General features: G+C 41.7%; 1 protein-coding gene across 5 annotated transcripts in view; it reads left to right on the top strand.

Moving 5' to 3' along the window:
• Nucleotides 1-16,870, top strand: part of WDFY3 (WD repeat and FYVE domain containing 3) — a 365,507-nt gene that overhangs the window by 133,461 nt on the left and 215,176 nt on the right. For all 5 annotated transcript variants that reach the window (XM_040326535.1, XM_040326529.1, XM_040326514.1 and 2 more), the window contains exons 7-8: nucleotides 8,215-8,407; nucleotides 11,960-12,146. In XM_040326535.1, the coding sequence (XP_040182469.1) occupies nucleotides 8,215-8,407; nucleotides 11,960-12,146 (380 nt within the window). The remainder of the gene's footprint in view (nucleotides 1-8,214; nucleotides 8,408-11,959; nucleotides 12,147-16,870) is intronic.

Genomic DNA, 16,870 nt, shown 5'->3' with positions numbered 1-16,870 from the left:
GTGAAACAATGCTAAATGGTGTTTGTCCATGGGTTTTTTTCCTTTGCAAACTGAAACAGAATGCAGCACGAAGGTAAAAACAAGCACTTGGCTTCATAGAAAACATTCTTCCCTAAACGCTGCTATTTCTGATCCGTTCGCTGCCGATATTTAAACTCCTGACAAGCGCGTATAATTAAGCCGATAGAAGTTAGAATGTCAGTAAATGTGAGAAGGCAGAAATATACTTGCCAACAGGGACAGTGTTCGAACAGCGTTTTCTTTTTATAATTGCCTCTGTCTCTATATTCAAAATGCTGCAAGTAGTAGTTTTCCTTCTTCATAATTAATTTCATTTTCGGCAGCCTGGAAAAGGAAAATTACAGATTTCATTTTTACGGAAACTTTACTGAAGCTGCTTAGGCGTCATTTTACTTTGAAGAATAACACATTGTGCAGCAACTGCATGAACTGAGTTTTTTTTGTATTTGTGTATTTGTTTCCTTTATTTGTGTATTGTCGTTTTTTTTTTTTTTTTATGTTTATTTTTTTTTTTTTTTTTTTTTATGTTAAATATCAGGGGACAATTGAGGGGCACAGTTGGACAGAGACAACCGCCGTAATATTACATTCCCTATTAACTCCAGTATGTTTTGCAAAAATCTCCGTATTTTCACAAAAATTTCAATGCAATGAAAATTTTGCTCACCCCAATTCTCTTAACAGTATGTCCATATGGCACAAACACACCTTGAGGCTGGGTTCACACCTATGCAAATTGGATGTGGGTTTCCTCCACATCCAATTTGCAAGATAGGAGATTGTGGCCAGCTCTCTATAGAACCGGTTCACATATCTCTGTAGTGCCTTGGACAGGAACGTTGTGCATCTTTGGCTCTGTTTCAGGGCCGAATTCAGGCAAAAATTTGTCCCTGAAACGGAGAACAAGGACGCACTGAACCCCTACTGCCAGCCCTATCGTTATTAGGTGTGAATCCCGCCTAAAACTACACCCCCCTTCCCCCTTTTTCCCTTCCCCATGTATGCTATCCTTTTTACAATAAATAGGGCTAGAGGTCATGGCATAGCTTACCAGCCGCCGTCTCACTCATAGTCCCATGACTATTTTGTTACCCAGGTTTACACACGTCTTTCCCTTTCCCTCCTTGTGTCCCTTCTCCCTTCCTTGCTATATCTTACACCCCCCTTTCCTTTAAAACCTAATTGGGAGATATTACTTTGTGCATTAGAGATTCTCAGGAAATATTGTTTCCTGCCTAGGGTTGCAAATTCTTTGTGTACAATGCTTCAACAGTTCTACGAAGAAGATAAATTGGCTTCAGAGGTGCAATTAATCTCTATCTATACTGAATGTTTACTCAGGTTTTGCATATGTGGCTTATTTGCCTGAATCTTTTTGAAAACCCACAATTTATTTTCTTTTTGAAAAAAAAAAAAAAAAAAGATTGACAAAGGCAATTGTACAGAGATGAAGAATACATGGTAACTGAAAAATACCTTTTTGACTTATTTACATCATGAGCACTTTCATGCAGCGATTTGTGAATTTCTGCACTAGAAAAATGCAGATCACGAAGGTACATTCAAAAAAATGTTTTCTATGTGTTCTGTTCACATTAACATTCAACCACCTATAGAGGGCAGCGGGCTGTGTCTGTGTCTGCTCTGCATAAGTGGATCTGACGCAGACCAGCCGTCCGCCTGCTCAGTGGGGTGCCCTCTGAAGAGCAATCTGTGTTCCGTAACAATCGCATGCATAGCATGTGGTTGAGACACAGTGACAGGCCTGTCCAACTCTGCACCTTGAGTTAAAAATGCTGCGGCCGCGAAGCAAAGCATTGTGGCCATGGTATCTGTACAGCCCCGTTAGACTATGAGGTAGGTAAGTTGGGTATTGTGACAGTTCGGATGGGCAGCAAAACGGCTGCTTAGCCACCCATTTTTACCGTCCTCTCCGGCCTTCTGTCTCAAAGAGCACTAAAGACGGCCATAGACCGTTCAATTCTTGGCCAGCTTAGCAGGGACTGACTGAGATTCGAACCATGCACACTTGTACCCAAGTTCATCAATCGATCAACTTGTGTACAAACAGGTTTTGAATGAGATTACTGTCAGTGGCTAAAGTCGCTAGCAATAATTACCCCCAGATGGCTTCCCCCTGCCTGCTCCACCATCGGGAACACAATAGCTGCACCGGAGGGATTTCTCCATCAACACTGATTGTGTTGGTGGAGGAATCAAGCTGTTTACGTGTTACAGGAAAGAAAATAACACTTCATGGTTCATACCATCGCTACATGCGGCTCCCAGCAAGGGTCCAGCGCATCCTGGTTCACAGTTTCAGGTCCGATTTCAGGCCCAAAGGGACCAAAAGACGCACAGGGCTCCTGTGCAAATTTGCACCGGAGCCGCAGCGGGGATATGTGAACCGGCTCCTTAGAGAGCCGGTCACAATCTCCTGCTATTGCAAATTGGATGCGGTGAACCCAGCCTTGGAGCTCTTTCACATGTGTCCGTCTGTCAGTTTTTTAGGCGGACCAGTTCGGACCATCCATTGCCCTCTATGGAGCGGCGGGTTTAAGCAGACGTCAGCTGGTGTAAATGGACACATCTGATCTGATTCTATCCTTTAAAAACAGATGGACGGGGATCCGTTCCCCATCTTTCTGGTAATTCGGATGACAGTTGGCTGTAAACAAGACAGGTGTTTCATTGACATCTGACCGCCCATAGAGGAAAACGGGCTGTGTCTGCTCTGCATAAACGTGTGGACACGCTTGCTTAGCGGGGATCCGCAGACAGATCCCATGCGGAGTCCGCTCGTGTGAAAGAGCCCTTAATTTAGATCACAATCAATTGTATTACATGCAGAACTTCTTGCAGCTCTGTAATGGTTAAACCATTAATGTTCATTTGATGGCACACAGGCATTAAAGTGATTTGTCTAAACAGCACCTGCATTTGGAATACCAGGAATCCGATGGTTTTGGTTGAGTTGGAGCAAACACTTAAACGGAATCTACATCAGAAATCATTACGCATACTGCTGCCTTTGCAATAGTTATTTCCATCTGGCGTCTGCACTTATCGATCTGTTTAATATCCCCACTGCAATTTCTTAATAGAATATTTGATAAGCCATCTGCCTCAATGACTATTTGGAGTCTAAATGAGAATTTTCAGGCCCTAGTTTAAGAACTTCATCTTCATTAAAACTGGTGTCACGGTTTCATATACACGCTTGTGCCTTGCTTGTATTAACAGGGAAATAGAACTTGAAACAAGATCCCTGACATTGTAAAGCACCATGGTGTAGCCTAAAGCTTTAAAACAAATTAAATTAAAATGACTTTTAATTACGTAAGCTTTTTTTTTTTTCTTTTTTTTCTTTATGATGATGTGAGTACGCAATAACACAATGTTATTGTGTCTACGTGACTCATGGGTCTTTGGTAATCATCTCGTGTTGTGCCGTTTTTTTAGTTTTTCACAACCTCCTTTTTTTTTTTTTTTTAGCTCAAAGAAAAAAACATCTGTATTTGGCTTAAAATTTATGATCATTGCTTCTTTGTGGAAAACTAATAAAAGTTGTCTTGTTTTTTTTTTTTTTTTAACCACTTAACGCCCGCTGCACGCCTATTTACGTCCACAGAATGGCACGTACAGGCAGAAGGACATATATATATATACGTCCTTGCCTTCTAGCGGGTGGGGGGTCCGATCGGGACCCCCCCCCGCTGCGTGCGGCGGGCGGATTCCCGCGGGGAGCGATCCAGAACGACAGCGCGGCTATTCGTTTATAGCCGCTCCGTCGCGATCGCTCCCCGGAGCTGAAGAACGGGGAGAGCCGTATGTAAACACGGCTTCCCCGTGCTTCACTGTGGTGGCGTATCGATCAAGTGATCCCTTTTATAGGGGAGACACAATCGATGACATCAGACCTACAGCCACACCCCCCTACAGTTGTAAACACACGCTAGGTGAACCCTAACTCCTACAGCGCCCCATGTGGTTGACTCCCAAACTGCAACTGTCATTTTCACAATAAAGAATGCAATTTAAATGCATTTTTTGCTGTGAAAATGACAATGGTCCCAAAAATGTGTCAAAATTGTCCGAAGTGTCCGCCATAATGTCGCAGTCACGAAAAAAATCGCTGATCGCCGCCAATAGTAGTAAAAAAAAATAATTAATAAAAATGCAATAAAACTATCCCCTATTTTGTAAACGCTATAAATTTTGCGCAAACCAATCGATAAACATTTATTGTGATTTTTTTGTTTTTTTACCAAAAATAGGTAGAAGAATACGTATCGGCCTAAACTGAGGAAAACATTTTTTTTTTATATATGTTTTTGGGGGATATTTATTATAGCAAAAAGTAAAAAATATTGCATTTTTTTCAAAATTGTCGCTCTATTTTTGTTTATAGCGCAAAAAATAAAAACCGCAGAGGTGATCAAATACCACCAAAAGAAAGCTCTATTTATGGGGAAAAAAGGACGCCAATTTTGTTTGGGAGCCACGTCGCACGACCGCGCAATTGTCTGTTAAAGCGACGCAGTGCCGAATCGCAAAACCTGGCCTGGGCATTTGGCTGCCTAAAGGTCCGGGGCTTAAGTGGTTAATCCAATTTAAAAAAAAAAGGAAAAAAACAATAATAGAGTGCGATTGGGTAAAATGGATGTATGTACAGGATCCCATGTAAGTGTCTGACATCATAGTCTTCATGTGATCATATGAGGAAGGAAGCATTTCTTCCAGATCTCTGTCGGTAGGCAATACCGTCCCTTTAACTGGCTAACCTGTGTCTGTTTGACTTTGCTCATCAATGCTTTCCACACATAATGACCCTGCTATTGCCACATGCATCTTTAATCGCTGCAAAGTCATAAAAGCAAACTGATTGAACAATCAAGAGCGACTGACCTATTTATGAGCATTTCTTGTGTGCTCAAAAGATTCTGCTTCACAGGACAAATAGATGAGCAGAAGATAAAACGGTTTTTTAACAAAAAACATAATGAAAATGGTTACAGTATTTAAACTTGGTTTTTATCCTTTTAAGCACAACTGGGCTATATTAAAGCGGTATTTAACCTCAAAATAACATTACGGCTTGGCAGTTCTTGGATATGGTGGCTACATTTGTTTTCTTTTGAGGCTTTCTTCCCTATTTTTACCTGTTGATCCAGCCAGTAAGTCTGCTATTTTTAACTTTTTGTAGTAGACCAAGCTTTCCAGCTATAAAGCCTTTTTTGCACGTGCTCAAAATACTTACATTAAACAAACACGCCTATGGCATTAATATGCAGTGTTTGATGTGCATTAAATCCCACCCCAATCGCATTTTTTATTTTTTGTTGTTGTTGTGAACATGGCCAAATGTGCCACAAACATGTGATGACACCTTAAAGCGGGAGTTCACCCATAAAACAAATTTTCCCCTTAGATGGATGCTAGATGGATGCTTGTTTTGTCTAGGGGAATCGGCTAGTTGTTTTAAAATAAGAGCTGTACTTACCGTTTTCGAGATGCATCTTCTCCGTCGCTTCCGGGTATGGGTCTTCGGGAGCGGGCGTTCCTTCTTGATTGACAGTCTTTCGAGAGGCTTCCGACGGTCGCATCCATCGCGTCACTAGTAGCCGAAAGAAGCCAAACGTCGATGCGGCTCTATACTGCGCCTGTGCACCGACGTTCGGCTTCTTTCGGAAAATCGTGACGCGATGGATGCGACCGTCGGAAGCCTCTCGGAAGACTGTCAATCAAAATTTTTGAGGGGGCGCAAACACAAATAAATAAAAAATTGCAGCCTCACTGTGCCCATCAAATGCAGCCACTGTACCATCAATTGTCACCACTGTGCCATGCCATCAAATGCAGTCACTATGCCATCAAACGCAGCCACTGTGCCATCAATTGTCACCACTGTGCCATGCCATCAAATGCAGCCACTGTGCCATCAATTGTCACCACTGTGCCATGCCATCAAACGCAGCCACTGTGCCATCAATTGTCACCACTGTGCCATGCCATCAAACGCAGCCACTGTGCCATCAATTGTCACCACTGTGCCATGCCATCAAACGCAGCTACTATGCCATCAATTGTCACCACTGTGCCATCAAACAGCCACTGTGCCATAAATTGTCACCACTGTGCCATCAAACACAGCCACTGTGCCATCAATTGTCACCACTGTGCCATGCCATCAAACACAGCCACTGTGCCATACTGAATAAAACATTTAACAGTGTTATTTCATGAGATCATTTACAAGGGCGTGTTTAAGGGGCGGGGCAAGGTAGAATTTGGGTGGGGCAACAGGTGGCGAGTAACTCTTAAGGCCTGGCTAGTAGCTCAGGACTTGAAATTTTGAGGCCTGCTGTATGTATTATTGAAGGTTGAACCTAGTACATATCATCAGACTAAAATATCAACATTTTTATTTAAGACTGTGTTCAGACCTGAGCACGTTTTTTTAGCGTGTTTTTTTTTTTCTGCCGTTTTTGCAGAGATTTTGCAGCTTTTTTGTACAGCCGTTTTTGAGGTCCAAAGGTCACCAATGTAAAACACTTGTAATTTGCCTAAAAAGAAGCTCATGCCCCCTTCTTTTTTTTTTTTTTTTTTTGAGATTCAGGTGTTTTGCTTCAGGTGACAGAACGCTCATATGTAAACGGGGCTATTTAAATGAATGGGATTTTGCTTGTTGCTCGTTTTTTTTGGAGCTTTTGAAATTGGCCTTTTATAGTACAAAAAACAGCAGATAATCACAACTATGAGGGGTTAATTTGTACTAAGAAGCATTAAGGCACAACTTTTCTCTTATATACAGTATATAATAATAACAATAATAAATACACCCAGAAGTAGGATATATGGGTATTTTAACCTGGGAGTCAGACATGAAGCTATATGCAGGGTGGTGAGGGGGAATATAAAACTTGTTATATTAAAGTAGTACTAAAGGCTGAGACGTTTTTGCATGGATATAATCATTTTTAAATATAATTCACAATACTGGAAACATTTTCCTTTCACATGTAGCTGTAATGCCTTCTATTAACTCCAGTATATCAGCCTCCACCTTCTCAGGGTTAGGATGCTGATGCCTTTAGAATCACTCACTTCCTTCTCTTGCTCGGAACTACATGTCCCACGAGGCATTGCTCCTCACACATTCACAAGTTCTCAGGCACTTACTGACATGTATGGATGGTGTACTGAGCTATATTTTCTGATATGTAAACAAATAATGCATTCTGTATGCAAACCGACTGACCAATTAATCGATTATGAAAATAGCTGAAAACTATTTGCATAATCATTTGTTGATTAGTTGTTTCAGCTCTAGTAAAATTAGCTTTCAATACAAATGCAATGTATAGTAGGCCCCTTTCACACGGGCGGACCGTTCAGGTTGATACAACTCTATGGATACAACTCTATGGAGCGTCGGATGTCAGCGGTGACCATGTCCGCTAAAATCTGATCCGCTAAAATTAGCCTATGGCGATACGTCGCCATCTGTCCTGGTGGATCAGATTGGGTGAGATCTGATGAAAACGGACATGCTGTCCGTTTTCGTCCGATCTCTCCATAGAAAAGCAGTGGCGCTCGACAAGTCCCTCCTCGCTCAGTGAGCAGAGAGGGACCTGTTATCCGCCAGCTCAGCGGAGATCACTGGCTGGTGGACCGCTGCAACGGTGGGAGGGGCCTAAAAAGTTTTAGAAACTCTTCTAAAAGGCTTTTTTCTCCTGGCAGCAATGTTTTGGCAGAAAAAACACCTGACACTTGTAAAAGTGTGTAGCGCGTTAAGCCGTATTTACTGGCATCAAGCACTAATGCATTTCATTGGCTAGAATAATAATTAATTCTGGCCATTGAAATGAGTTGAGACTCAAGCACTAAACGCGTATAGCATTAACAAGCGTTTGGACACGTGAACCAGCGTTTTTTCGGCCAAAACTCTGCTGCTCTTGGAAGCAAGTTATTTTTCCAACCTCTGAAAGCCCCTGCCATTAAACGCTGGGATACAATTAATATTCCCTAAGTTTACTGTACTTTTTATTTTGATGCATATGAATTTAGATGTATAGCCTTGATTGCTTAATTTTCATATGGGAAAAAATTGATTCCTTTTTATTGTATTGCATAAAATGTTTTCCATTCCCTTTTCTGATGTTTTCCATTATGTTTTTTTTTTTTTTTCAGATTTTGGTGAAGTTGTGCAACTATGTATCTCCAGCAGAGGAGCTGGCTCAGAAAGATGACCTTCAACTCCTCTTTAGTGCAATAACATCCTGGTGCCCTCCATACAACATTCCCTGGAGAAAAAGTGCTGGTGAAGTTTTAATGACCATTTCACGACATGGGCTTAGCCTAAATGTGGTGAAATATATACATGGTAAGTAGAAACATTTAACCACGTGACCTTTTGGAAGGTTTAACCCGCTTCATGACCGGCCCATTTTTTGTTTTTTCAGCACTGTGCTACTTTAACTTTCAATTGCTCGATCATGCAACATTGTACAAAAATGAAATGCTTTTCCCTTTTTATCACACAAATAAAGCTGTCTTTTGGTGGTACTTGTTTACCACTGGGTTTTGTATTATTTTTATTATAAAAAAAAAAAAAAACACCATATTTTCTTCTTTTTGTTATAAAACACATCCAATAAAATCACATTTCTTCATGAATGTAGCACAAAATGTATTCTGCTACATGTCTTTTAGGTTATTTGGTTTGTGTGAACTATTACATACAATATTCAATAATCCACAATATATTTAAATATACATAGTCTGTATATTATTTACAGTATCTCATAAAAGTGAGTACACCCCTCACATTTTTGCAAATATTTTATTATACCTTTTCATGTGACAACCGGGAAAGATGGCTAATTGGGCCCATTTTGGATGACATTTTCACTTAGGGGTGTACTCACTTATGTTGCCAGCGGTTTAGACATTAATGGCTGTGTGTTGAGTTATTTTGAGGGGACAGCAAATTTACACGGTTATACAAGCTGTACACTCACTACTTTACATTGTTGCAAAGTGTCATTTCTTTAGTGTTGTTATAGATACACACACACACACCGCAGGTAAAAAAAAGTATTGGACACACCACAATTTTTCTAGGTAAATATGCTTGTAAAGGTCCTGTTGGCATGAAATTTTACAACTTTAATACACACCGTGTTTGGAGGTGAAATAGCACTGCACATCACCCCAAGAACACCCCCATACTGAGTGAAAGTTGGAGGAAAATCATGGTGTGGGGCTGTTTTTCAGCATATGATATACTGGCAAAATTCGTATTATTGAAGGAAGGACGAATGGGGAAAAATGTACCAAAACATCCTTGATAAAAATCTGCTGTCATCTACCAGGATCATGAAGATGAAACAAGGGTGGACTTTTCAGCAAGAAAATTATACCAAAGCCAAGGAAACTCTCAACTGGTTTTAACAAAATAAAACAATGCTGCTTGAATGGCCCAACCAATCACCTGACTTGAATCTTATAGAATATCTATGGAAAGAACTAAAGATCAGATTGCTTAGACAAGGCCCACGGAAACTTCAAGATTTGAAGACTGTGGAAGAATGGGTCAAAATCACACTTGGGCAATGCATGTGACTAGTTTCTCCATACAGGAGGCATCTTGAAGCTGTCATTGCCAACAAAAGATTGTGTACGAAGTGTTAAATACATTTCAGTTAGCGTCTTCAATACTTTTTTTCTCTGTGCCATTCCATTTTGTTACACATACGTTCATTTTAAAACATCTTTGTTTTAGCCTCTTTGTATGTATGGGTTGTTACCGTCATGTGGTTAAAATTTCATGTCGGTACCGCCTTTAGAAATTTGGCGGACAATCTGGTGCTCGCAGACACTGGCTGGGAGGGTCACTAATTGACTGACACTGACATCACTAGTGACACTAATAAAGTGATCAGCGATAATACTGTACTGATGACACTGGCTGGTAAGGGGTTAACATCAAGGGGTTAACTGCGTGCCTAACACGTGTAATATGTGCTGCTTTTACTCTGAACTGATTTCAGGGAGAAGAAACGGTGAGATCGGTCTCTGTGTACAGAGTCCCGTGTGTCATCACTGGTCAGACGATCATCAAGTGTACAGCCACAATCATATGACATCCAGACATATAAGCCTGTACATATCTGCAGTGGCTTTCAGTACCTCCTGTTTTACTTTAACCATCAGAAAAAAGCTTTTGCACTTCCTGGCAGTGCTGAAGCTTGCCTACCCCATCCTGCCACCTGCACGTTCCTATTTGTAGTGAGGCAGGCCTTCGTAGTGGAGGGCCAATGCAGATGAGAGATAGTAGGAGAAAAAGTTTGCACTGATATTTCCAGGAAGCACAATGACCCCTCCCAAGTAATTGTCACTTCCTGATATATTTTAGGGTGCAAATTCCCCCTCTACTCAATCAATGTCAATAAGGAACACAGGCCACTAGGAGCAGTCAGTCTTTTGGAGTCTTTTCTCTAGAAGTCTTCACAAAGTTATCCTGACATCGTACTTGTTGGCTGCTAGTAGACAATGGGAACCTCCATGTTTTTTGTCCATGTATCCAAGACCGAAAGTGAAGGAAAGCTCTTACAGTGGGAAAATAATCCTATTCGTGTTTATTGAACTTATTCCAGTATTGTCTGGTGGCAAACATACAATTTTACATCACCTATCCGTTTCTGTTACTTTGTTTCTGTGCTGCTGCCTTTTGAAAATGAAGAACCACATCACAGCAAAAAAAATAAAAGAAAAATGTATTGCAATTCCTGTAGTCATAGCGGGGTTGGTGTATTAAATGTATGCTACAGAAAAAAAATGTAGCCTATAGCAACAAATGAGCTTCCAGCTGTCATTTCTGCAGCCCAGCGTTGAAAAAGAAACATGAATTCCAGTTATAGGCAATAAGATTGATAAGGTAAGGCTTGTTATTTCAGTCGTCTTAGGCCCCGTACACACGACCGGATCTGTCCGCTGAAACTGGTCCGACGGACCAGTTTCAGCGGACAGATCCGGTCGTGTGTAGGCCCGACCGGACAATTGTCCGGCAGATCGGACAGTTTCCAGCGGATAAAAATTTCTTAGCATGCTAAGAAATCTGTCCGCTGGAAACCTGTCCGGACGTGTTCGGTCGTCTGTACAGACTCACCGGACACTTCCGACCGACCGCCATCCCTCGCATGCGTCGTACTGATTCGACGCATGCGTGGAAGCTTTGAACTTCCAGGGCCGCCCACGTTGCCGCGTCATCGTCGCAGCGACAGCGCGGCCACAGCGCGGCCACGTCCCCGCGTATTGTTTACGCGCGGATTTCTGTCTGATGGTGTGTACAACCATCAGACAGAAATCTCCGGGCGGACGTATCTGCTGAAAACGGTCCGGCGGACCGTTTTCAGCGGACTGTCCGTCCGTGTGTACGAGGCCTTAGGAATGTCAGAGATCACATAATGCTGCCCATACATTATACAATTTTCATATTCAATGTCCTTTAGATTTACCTTCAACTATGTGGTGCAGAGCCTTGCCTGACTGCATACACATTAAAAAGGTTTAGGTTTGATCGCATATTATAAGGTTATATGTTTTGTTAAATGAAGCAGACCATATGTTCAAGATTTCATCTAAACACAAAAAAGAATCATATGACATTTCATTAGCCTGTGCTGGAAAAAAAACTGAGCATCACTAATATTTTGTTGTCTGCTTGAGAAATAACCTGCCTCATCACTTCCTTTGCCTTGACTCCGATTATTCCATACTGGAGTGACTGAGTCATCCCTCAAAGGAAAACACGCACTGACTGCTCAGTACATGGAGTTGCATAACATAGAAAATGTAAAAAATTGCATGTACTTTTACTGTGTGACAACTTGGTGTCAAATGTGACGTGCTTTTCTGGCTTTTTGTTTTTCAGAGAAAGAATGCCTGGCCACATGTGTGCAGAACATGCAGCAGTCAAATGATCTGTCTCCTCTGGAAATTGTGGAGATGTTTGCTGGTCTCTCCTGCTTTCTCAAGGACTCCAGTGATGTATCTCAGACACTGCTGGATGACTTTAGGACGTGCCAAGGATATGTCTTCCTCTCCGACCTCCTGCTAAGGTGAACACTTAACAGATTATTCTTATGTTAACCCTACACTTTAATAGGTTATAAAAAAATAACATCAGAGCCAGTAACCCTAGAGTATGTATTGGTTTATTGATGGTCTTCATTAGACCAAAGTAGTTTCAGCCCCCATTCACATTGGCACAATTCGACATGTCAAATCGCAGCCTATTGCCGGCGGGGCTGCTGCAATCGGTGCGACGCCATGCCGAGTTCCTGCACTACTTTTGGCAATTTAGGGGAGTGATTTCAATATTCATCTGTTAATGAACCCACTTGGATGTCTTTCAAATCGTCCCCAAATTCGCACTGAAATTGAGTGAGTTCAGCTGAACTAACACCATTTCAAACCCGCGTTCAGTGTGAACACATCCCTGTATTGTTGTACCAGACGGTAAATTGGTGGCCTGGGATTTTTAATTAGCACCAAGAAATTAAAATTCACAATACTAAGTCATCTTGAAAAGCCCCCCTAGCATTTCTGGTCGTGGCCATCTTGAGTAAGGGCGGATGATTCATGTAGCATTTACTTCCTGGAATACATCTGCCTTTAGCCTAGGCATGAATGCAGCAGGCATGAATGCTTAGCTGAGACAAGCCCTTCTCCCCTCCTGACAATCCCTGGGATATGACATTGTTTGGTTACTTCCTGGTTTCCAGGCCTAGGCAAAGAAATGTGAAAAAAAAAAGGTTAAAACAAGTAAATGTGATCTACTTTCCTATCAATTTACTAATGCTAGCAGCATAAGGATTTAAATAAGTCATCCTAACTAGTAAAAAAAAAAAAAGATATGTGCACTTGCCTATCTTTAACTCCTTGGTGCCAAGTGGCAAATAGGCAGCCTCTTGGCAGCTGGGCCTTGGTCCTGAGCGGCCGCAGTATGGCATGCAATAGTTCTGGTAGAGCTGTGCCAAGAGCGTGTGCCCCCTACTCTCTCCCACCACAGTTATCGTGGCTGCCTGATAGCTCCCGTTCTTTCCGCTCATGTGACCTCCAATCACGGTGGTCAAATTACTGTAAGCCCCGCCGGCTCTAAGGTGTTGATCTGTTCTGGTCCTGTGATCATGCATCTGTGGCTCCCTTGTGTCTGTAAACTGCTGCTGCAGGGTAGAAAAGAGAGCGCTGACAACAGCTGGTTAGCACTCCCTGAGCCAGAGCTACAGGATCACATGACTCGAGCAGATTAAAAATAGGTAAGAACACACATCCATTTTTTTATATAGGGTAGATAGAAGGGGGAGAGAATATTTTTAAGGATAGTTAAACTTAGGCTTTTCTTCCACTTCAAATCTATAATGCTCTTTTAGAAACAGACAAAATACTGCACTTTGACGTTTAGGTAAAAATTGCATGTTTATCCCATCGATTGCACATGTAATGGAAGCAAAGCAGCACCTTCCTTAAGGGCCAGTTCACACCATAGAAATGCAGTCTGGATGTTTTTCTGCATGCACATTTTTGATGCATTCTAGTGCATTTTTGATGCATTCCAGTGTATTACCCCACCCCCATCTTTTTTGTTCACCTTAAAATAGGACATATGTGTTCCAGTGCCTTTTTGGTGCGTTTAGGTGAATTCCGGTGCGTTTTATTGCGTTTCAGTGCAGAAAAAATGCTGTATGTTCTACTTTTTGGAACTGACTGCACTGGTGTGAACTATGCCATTGGAAACTACATAACCTGCTATCCATGAGTTTTTGAGTTTACTGTGCTACCTGTTCTATCCCTGATTGAATAGCAGTGTAATACTTGTATATATGAACCAGTATTTTTCTTGTGATGCCTTGATTGTTACGGTTACTGTTGCGGCCCATGTGGGCAATTTAGGGTCCTTTCACACTAGCGGACCGTTCGTCCGCCCACTCATTACAAGTCCGTTAACGGACTTGTAATGAATCCCTATGGGAACGGGTCTGTTAGCGGATGGAGCATCCGCTAGCGTCCGCGTCAGTCGGGATCCGCTTTTCCGAACGGAAGAAACCCTATTTTTCTTCCGTTCGGCGGAACGGACCGGATGCAGACGGACAGACGGTCCGTCTGCATCCGGTCCCCCATAGGGGACAGCGGAGCAGAGACAGGACGGTCCCTGCACTGTGTGCGGGGGACCGCCCTATCCGCCGACATCTGAGTGGGAATCCCCGCTGAGCTTTGGCGGACACACGGAGCGGACCCAGAAACGGTCCGCTCCGTGTGAAAGAGCCCTAAAAAAAAAAAACCGCACTGGACTGAATGTGGCGTGAACCCTAAATTAATAAAAAAAAGAAAAAAATGACCATTTACCATCCCTGTTTACACCTTTTAACTGGCTGGACAATGCAAACCGTATAGCAGCTAATAATATTCTATAAATGGTAAGCATTACAAATCGTAATTATTCTTTTCAATCCCAAATTTTGTAAATCCAGACATCCCCAGGTTTTATAGCGCTGATAAATGTCAGTGCAGATGCGAAAACGGATGCTATCAGTTGTTACCAATGTTGTGTTTATCAGAACACTGCGGTAAACAGACTGCAACAGCAATTATATTTTGACAAAGGGTGCTTATCGCACAGGTGCCTGATGTCTCGGACACTAAAGCAAACAAGGCAAGGGAAATGGGGGACAGTTTGTATATGTAGTCCGAACAATGAGAAACCCTAGCTGAGTTGTGCCAGTTTTTTTACCAGCATGATTACTTGGCTGTGGATAGAGTTATCATTTTAACTTCTTGCGTGCATTGAATGCAATCTGTGACAAATTAAAGTAGCTCGGTTGCTAAAGTGGAAATGTCAGTAATAGCTATCCCTGCAGAGAAGCAAGTGAATATTTTCCTCTCCCACTGCCCATGACACCAAACACCACTGATGAAGAGGAATCATCAAGTTAAAGTATCTTTCTAAACCGTCACTTCTGGAAGTGTTGCTCTCATGATTTCTTGCTGCACTCAGTAGTTCCTCTCGTCCACTCAATTTTACTACTGTGTCCTTCTACTTCTATGTCCTTTTTCAGATAGAGTTGAAATGTATGTCAGGCTTTTATTTCTAATAAGGAATATATAAATGAAAGCTTTAGTTATCTCAGAAATGGTACCACCAAAAGTTTTATCAATATATGGACACTTTCATAGAAACTTCTCAGGTTAATTGAAACAGTCCTTGTGGGTCTAGATCTTAAAGGGGTTGTAAAGGTTCGGCTTTTATTTTCTAAATTGGTTCCTTTAAGCTAGTGCATTGTTGGTTCACTTACCTTTTCCTTCGATGTCCCTTCTAAGAGCCGGTTCACACTGGGGCGACTCGTCCGGTGAGTCAGCTGCCTGACAAGTCGCGTCCCATTCTATTCACCAGAACCGTTCTAATAGGAGCGACGCAAGTCGCTCCGACTTAGAAAAAGGGTTCTTGTACGACTTCAGGGGCTACTCGGGGCGACTTGCATTGACTTCAATACAGAAGTCATTTTGCAAGTCGCCTCTGAAATTGTCTTCAGGACGACTTGCCGAGTCGCCCCCAAAGTCGTGCCGCCCCAGTGTGAACCGGCTCTTAATGTTTTTTTTTTCCTTTCTTTGAATTTGTCACTTCCCGTTTCTCCTCAGTAAGCTTTCCACCATCATCTGAGCGGTGGAAAGTCATTTAGAACAGCTTACTGAACACCTTACTGAGGAGGAACAGGAAGTGAGAAATTCAGCCAAAGAAAACAAAGAAAAAAAAACATTTAGAAGGGAAATTGAAGGAAAGGTTAAGTGAACCAACAATGCACTAGCTTAAAGTAACCTATTTAGAAAATAAAAAACAAACCTTTACAACCCCTTTCAGCACCTTTAGGGATAATCTCTCCAATTTTGTCAAAAATTATGGGTAAGTATTTTTCAGACTCACCGTATGCATGCAAGTCCCTTCTGTGTGTCCTCTATAATGACAGCGTGTACAGGAACGATGGGCCCAATGGTAACAAAAAGCGCCCTTGATTAAATCGGAAAGGGAAAAAAATGTAGGTCTCCATACAGAAAAATGCTAACAATGAATAGTTTTGTTGTAAATAAATTCAATTCAACAACAAAGTAAAAGAAAATGCATCCATCGGCTAGATGAATGTGAAGAAATCAAAAATTTTCTTTTTGAAAAAGCAAAGTCTATAACAAGACTGGCAGATGAAGACCTTTAGACTTACTGTGTGACAATGCCATTGGGTTTTGTTCCCTTTTGAGTAATTGTTGGAATTCTTTTAAGCACATATAAGCAATCTTGAACAATATAATTACAATACCAATGATTTTTCAATGGCACGCCATTGTTTTTGCCAAAATTACATAGATTATCTATCTGTGATGGTGCATAGGATAGAAATCACCCAGGACTATCCATTTCATATGAGGGGTTTTGAACAGTTTGACCTGGTGACATTTAGGCTATACTTATAAAAAAAAAAATCTTTATTTATCTCAAAAGCTAATACATTTTTTAAATCTGTTTCTGAAGCTTTCATACCTAAACCCTTTTAAAATGGGGGTCTCCAAACTTTCTAAACAAAGGTCCAGTTTACTATTCTTTAGACTTTAGGGGGGCAGACTGTAGTCAGTGGAAGTATAAAATGCACTAGCATTAGTGGGAGTAGGTCAGTCTCAGGCTTTGTGGTCAGTGGGTGTAGAAAAAAAAATTACAAAGCGCCATGGTCAGTAGGAGGATTAGGGGCTCTTCGTTGATATCAGTGGGAGAAACGGTGCCCCATCATTGGTGTAAGTG

Source organism: Rana temporaria, chromosome 1, assembly GCF_905171775.1.
Source record: "Rana temporaria chromosome 1, aRanTem1.1, whole genome shotgun sequence".
In the NCBI taxonomy this organism is placed as follows: domain Eukaryota; kingdom Metazoa; phylum Chordata; class Amphibia; order Anura; family Ranidae; genus Rana; species Rana temporaria.
The sequence above is the reverse complement of the archived record's forward strand: the minus strand, read 5'-3'. Positions and strand labels throughout refer to the sequence as shown.